The sequence below is a fragment of the Chrysoperla carnea genome, chromosome 2, assembly GCF_905475395.1.
Source record: "Chrysoperla carnea chromosome 2, inChrCarn1.1, whole genome shotgun sequence".
NCBI lineage: Eukaryota > Metazoa > Arthropoda > Insecta > Neuroptera > Chrysopidae > Chrysoperla > Chrysoperla carnea.
In genome coordinates, this window is record NC_058338.1 from 91,170,828 (window position 1) to 91,177,719 (window position 6,892).

General features: G+C 32.5%; 1 protein-coding gene across 1 annotated transcript; it reads right to left on the reverse strand.

Moving 5' to 3' along the window:
- Positions 1–833: 833 nt before the first annotated feature.
- Positions 834–3,623, reverse strand: LOC123291879 (alpha,alpha-trehalose-phosphate synthase [UDP-forming]). Its single transcript, XM_044872316.1, has one exon. The coding sequence runs from the start codon at positions 3,419–3,421 to the stop codon at positions 1,016–1,018; it is 2,406 nt and encodes an 801-aa protein (XP_044728251.1). The 5' UTR covers positions 3,422–3,623; the 3' UTR covers positions 834–1,015.
- Positions 3,624–6,892: the final 3,269 nt, after the last annotated feature.

Consider the following 6,892-nt stretch of genomic DNA (forward strand, 5'->3'; position numbering starts at 1 on the left):
AACCGAATTTGTATTCCACTACCCGCGCACGGTAGTGGAATACAAATTAAAAAAAATATTTTTTTTTTCTATTTTGATGGCGAATTATGTTATAACTTCACAATATAAAACGAAAAGTAAGAATAAAATTCTTCGATATCTGGAGTAATTTTCAAAATATTGAATATTTTGTTAATTTATTTAGCTTTCGATATTTCGGAAACCAAGGCAGATATCGAAAAATTTTATTCTTATTTTTCGTCTATATTCATCATGGGTCAATGGGTTCTAAAAACAATTGAAATTGTTTCCAATCACTTTCCATTTATTGAAAACAAAAGACAAAAAATTGAAAGCAAAAAAAGCCTGATACGCAGTATAAAGTATGCAACGACCAAGTACTAGACCTCGCACAGATAGGCGTCATTTTTCCTGCTACCCTCTTCACTCAAGTTTCACGTCCTTGTATATATTTTTTCTTGGTTGGGGGTTCTTACGTAATTAAAGAATGACCCCCAAAAAGTAGAGGAAGATTTTAGTTACTAATAGTTCGGGAAGCTTAGACCTTTCTTACTCTCATACATTTTTTCTTAACTCCAAATTATGCCATGTTTGATGTCACAATCGATCATATCACTTCTCTGAAGGTGAATTGAAATTCATTGAAAAAAATCTGTTCCACTGAAAACCGCAATAACCACTGTTAACCAGTTATGTCTGTTTTTCTGTCTTATCAACAAAAAAGAAAGAGAAAAAGAAAAAAACAATACAAATTTCTAAACATAAATAAAAATAAAAAATAAAAGATTTTATTCATCGCATTTGAATATATATAAACACATATTTGATTGGCTGCTGAAAAAATAATTAACGATCTCAATAATATTTTATACACAATATTTTTACAATTTCCAAAAATACTTTACAATAAATTTTTATGGATATCAAACATTCTCCTATCCATCCACCATCACGTTTTTCATTTTGTTTTTTGACGTACGATTACTTAAAAATTAAAAAAAATTTCTAGAGAGACTCAATCAACGTTTTTTTTGCGTTGTTCGTTGAATGTCATTTGCATTTGTACGGCCGCACCAGTACTTGCATTACTAGCTTTTCGTGGAAAATTATCTGGACGGATTTCACGTCTTTGAATATGTCGTTCAACCCATTGTAACATCGTCAAAACTGCATCTGTTGAGGGTAATCGTCGTTCGGCTGCTGTGCGTATAATATGTGAAGTTGTAACTCTAAATGTTGCTGCCATACCTTTTAAGGCTTGCATAGCGTCTTCATCGGTTACATCATCACCAGCGTAAATAATTCGTATACGTTCACTCCAATCAACTCCAAAAGCTGTGCGTAATATATAAATTGAAGCACGACCTTTATTCCACTGTACTGGCGGTTTTGCTTCGATCGCACAATGGGCACGACCTGCTTTAAATCCAGCCTCTTCAATTAACGTTTTAGCTTGTCCCACTAATTGCTGTCGTATTGATACCGGAGTTTCTCGATAATGGAACGTTAATAAAGCTCCTTTATTCTCAACCCAAGCACCATCCCTGCATACTTGCTCCTGTAGCGCTTTTAATAAATCGGATACTTTTTGTTCGAATTCCATGGGCATTGGATGGACAAATTTTGTACCATCTGGATGTAATATTTCTAAACCATGATTTCCAGCATATGTTATACCTTCAATTCCAACCATACTCTTAACATTTTCGACGTTTCGTCCCGAAATAATTGAAATATACACATCCGACATATTCGATAATCTCATTAACACATTTTTCGTTTCTGGCGGAAGAATAGCCAAATCTGGATGATTTGCAATTGGAGCTAAAGTACCATCGTAATCTAATAATAAAGCTAATTTATGTGTTTCACCGATATAAGTTGAAAGATATTCGTCAAAATCATCCATTGTAACAGCGGGCATTGTTGTTGCTCCGACATCATCGTCATTTTTGGTCATTAACGAACCCATTGCTTTTAAGAAAGCTCGCATCCAATGATTTACATCGTGTACTTTTTCTCTGCGTCGAAGATGATTCATACGTAATGTACGTTCATCTTCTGGCATTGTAAGTGCTCGATGGATAACTTCTGCCGCTTCTTCCATTTCATATGGATTACATAACAATGCTTCGTGCATCATTTCACCAGCCCCAGCAAATGGTGATACAATTAGCACCCCCGGGGGTGTATTTATTTGACATGCCACAAATTCTTTGGCCACTAAATTCATTCCATCTCGTAGTGGGGTTACTAAACATACTGCTGCGTCTCGATAAAATGCAGCCAATTCATTTTGATTAATACATCCATAAATATATCGGATTGGTGACCAGTTGGGTGTCGTAAACCGTCCATTAATTCGTCCAACTAATTGATCCATTTCCTCTTTTAATTCTTGATACTCTCTAACATCAGTTCTTGACGGTACCGATATTTGTAACAACGTCACGTTTTCAATATGTTCGGGATGTTTTTCTAGCAATATTTCAAAAGCTTTCAATCGATTAACTAAACCTTTCGTGTAATCTAATCGATCAACACCCAAAACTATTTTCTGATCGGATAACATAACTTTTGGTGCTGTTTCAGCTAAATGTACGAATCGATCAAATGGTATACCAATTGGTAATGGTCGTACGATAATTGTTCGGCCATCGTTTTCCACAAGTAAATTTTTTCGATCAACACGACATCCTAAATTCCTTTGACAACAATCAATAAAATTCAAACAATAATCCAAAATATGGAATCCGACTAAATCACAACCCAAAATACCTTGTAATATTTCATCAGACCATGGAAACAATCGGAAAATATCCCATGGTGGGAATGGTATATGTAAGAAGAATCCCAACTTACATTGAAGATTTTTATCCTCGGCAGAATCTTGTCTCACCCAATTCGCACATAACATTAAATGATAATCGTGAATCCATACAATTGGTACATTATCATTTGTGGATTTTGCCTTCGCTTTTTTCAACGCATATAAAGTTTTTACCGCAAATTCTTTGTTAACGGTTACATAAGATTTCCAATGTTCTTTTGAAAAATTCGCTCGATCAGGCATCGAATGAAATAGTGGCCAAAACATCGCATTACAACATCCATTATAGTAACTATCAAATAACTGTGGATTCGTATGTACAGCGACAACCTGATCGGAACGTAAACCGGCGGTTGGTGTTTTATCATTTGGATCCGATTCTGGTATTTCTTCGTCAGGATTTGTTAAATGTATACCAGGCCATCCAACCCATAAACCACCTCCATTAATCACCACAGGTCCAACGGCTGTTACTAACCCACCGGCACTTGCTTTTCGAACCAATTTACCATCGGCGTCACGACTTAATACAAACGGTAAACGATTTGAGACAACAATCATTGCACCGGTTGAAACCGGTTCGTCCGTCATTTTAAACTTTTCTTTAAGTTTTTCCTTAACAACAAAAACAGTACACTAACAATCGATTCAATTGTTGTCGATTTTATAAGTTGCAAACGCACTACACTCACTTGTAGATAGAAAAACAATTTAATAAAAATTTTTTGCTTTTAATAAATGGTTTGAATTATGACCCGTCTATAGTCTTATCATTTAAGTAAAAAAAAGGTCATGCGACCCACAATATATTTATCTTTGACCATAGACCTGAGTTGATATTTACACAATAATCCATGTTTCACTTTGAATACTATAAAATGAATAAACGCGTCTTCGATGCCAAAAATTAAATAATGCTTGTGTTATTATTCTAGTACATTCTCGATACCGGTATCCAAAATAGATATACTTGCAAGACTTGCCTCTGTTTTTTTTTTTTTTTTTTTTACAACGAACAGCGTGCATATGACATTTAAAAACACTGCGCTTGCGAGATATTGAATTAAAACAGGAGCGCATGCAATATATAATTTATTTTTACGATATTTTTATATTTATTCAGGTATCATTCATCAATCTCGTGGTGCAGTAATGTTTACATTATTATTTTTGTGTTCTTAAATTACGTAAATGCAAAAATAATCACTTATTTTTCCAAAATCACGTTACATGTAAATGATATAATTATTTTGATTTATTAATTGCGATGATTATTTATATTAATTAGACTAGAACATTTGGTGTGAATATGGAAAAACGGAATGGATAAATTTAACGAATATGAAAACCATTTTTTGTCCTTTTTTGTTTTGATATAAATAGTTACACTTGACATTTTCTATAATTGTCAAAAAAAAGTTATCAATAATTATTTAGACTAGGAGTTCGTAGTAATATTTGTTTTTATGTAAGGAATAAAGCTTAAGTAAACCGGAAGATTTCTACTCAGTCGCGAAAAAATAGCAAGCAAAGAAGGCGACAACGCGATCGCTCTAGTCGGATTGTTAGTAGGTACGGCCATGAAGTGTAATAAAAAGATGCGGAAACGCAAAGTTTGGTATTACTTCTCAAATAAGTCAATATAAATTCTTCTATGACTTGATTTCTTTTTCGCTTTGACATGATGATTACAAAAACCGCTTATCTACACGCACTAAATACCAAATAAAATACAAAAAAAATCTGCTCTCACACACACGGCCAGGTATCTTCGTTTGTGCCGGTAGTAAGAATCGAATGTAGATTCTTCTCTGGCGCTGATCCCTATATAACTGGATAGAGGATCGCATGTATTGAAATTGGTCTGAATTTCTGTATTTGAGAAATATACTAGTGCCACCAAATGAGTGGTTAGAACTAAAAATTATAAATTATCTCTATATGACGATTAAAATGCGTTGAATGGCACATGCGTTGAATGGTTTTATTTAGTTCCCAACCACTTATTCTGAGACGCTGGGGATGCTTCAATACAAGATAGTTAATTTTATTTTACACTATATAAACCTTCTATCCAGTTATATAGAGAACAGTGTTCTTCGGTCACCTGCACAGGTCGCTACGCCTGCGTAAACCTTGTCTGGTATACCCAAAGAATATAAGATAGAAGAGAAGGCTACCATTACTTTCAATGTTAAAAAATAATAGTATATATAGTACTTTAGTACTTGCACACAAATACCAGATGGCATTCGTGCCTATATACGTGACCTTTTCCTCTATCTTATACTCTTTAGGTATACCGTAACGTATATGCTCGGCTTTATATGGGTCTAAATAATAGGAATGCGTTAATTAAAATGAAGAGGTAAGCTTTCTACAAAAAATTAGAACTTAAGCACTTTCCGAGACATACGACAAGCACTGAGAAGTGGAGGCTAGTCATAAAATTTGTTTATGACTTTTATTAATTTCATAATTTTTGTTTTCCGTTTTTTTCCATTATTCAAAATTTTCCTAACCTTTTAGATAGAAAAACTAACAATATAGTTAACGTTAAGGAAGTATCTCCGCCAATATTAAGAGGAAGTTTCACTTTATACGGACCTTCGATCGTTTGCGAATTCATTACACGGAACAGATGATCAAGATGACACAGATTCTCACAGACTTACATAAAATAATAGGCATATAGGCAAAGTATATAACATATAAGCAAAAACAGTGACGATGTTATGTAATTGCCGACTGACAGCTATTCCAAAATTACATTTAAATAAAAAATTTTCGATCTTCCTAAAGGAAGATCATGGGAAAAAGTTATTTGTATTCTATTTTATTGAAAATCAATTAAGGAAGGTTATTTTAACGCAAAAATTAAGAAAAATGGATTTCATTGAATTTTAAACAAATGCTTTGTGCCCATTTGTCTATTATTTTACACTCAGGGAACTCATTAAGGTAGTCCGACTATTTGAGCAAGTACGGTGAATGTTCATTTTTTTTGCGGAAAATGATAGTTCAAAGTCCCTTGATCACTATAAACACAGTTTTGGGGCTTCTTGCGGGACAAAATTTTGAATTATTTCATTTTAAAATTGTGATTTTTAACACAATGCCTTATGGAAGAACTCACAATAATGTTAATTGTACAAAAATTAATGGATGAATGAGCTTCAAATAAGTTTTCACCATGAAGAAAATTTATCAAAGATTCTGTTTATGCAAAAAAAAAACTTTACCTTACGGCGTTTTCCAAAAAGAAAACATAAAAACACTTTGGTTTTTGACGCTTTTACGATATTTTTAGAGCATTTTAATACATTTACGTCATAACAATTTCCTAGCTTACGATATTTTTATTATTACATTTATGTCATACAAATTGCCTATTTGACTAGTCACGTGACGGCTGGACTAATTTAATCGTCTACATCTTTTTGGAAATCTAAATAATCAAGTTAGGGCATATATTTGATGCAACGGACTCTCGGAATATAATTTATAATAAACGAATACAAAAATTATAATTTTATTTAAAAAAAAATTATCAAGAAATTCATTTTTTTGTGTACTTTGATTTTTCTACGCAGGACAAAAACAATAATAAATTATGTTTAGTGTGAAAAATAATTTTTTTTTTATTATTATATTAAATTATTCCAATTTATTTGTATTTTGATAACAATTCATCTAATTTATTGTAAAAAAATATGTCAACAAAATTGATAACAAAATGGATCAGACGAAAGAAGGGCGTACAAAAAATTTATCTTAAATTGAGAAAAAGGAATGTCGCGTGATTATCCTATATATTATTACTCTAGCAAGTTTTTTTCTGTCTTAATGTTATCTTCCTTATTCCTTTATCAAATTCCATAATTCACACCTCATTTTCAAGCTTATTATGTCCAGGTTTGATGGAAAATTACCACTTAGGAAAAAACACGCTAGACAAATTATTTTAACGAAAAAATATCATAAATTTACTAGGCAAACATGTTAGTTTTTACAGATGCTCTCCTAATACTCTAGACATATTACTTAATTACTAGTTTTTTA

Coding starts and splice junctions, on each gene's coding strand:
- LOC123291879 (XM_044872316.1), bottom strand. CDS start 3,421: ATGACGGACGAACCGGTTTCAACCGGTGCAATGATTGTTGTCTCAAAT.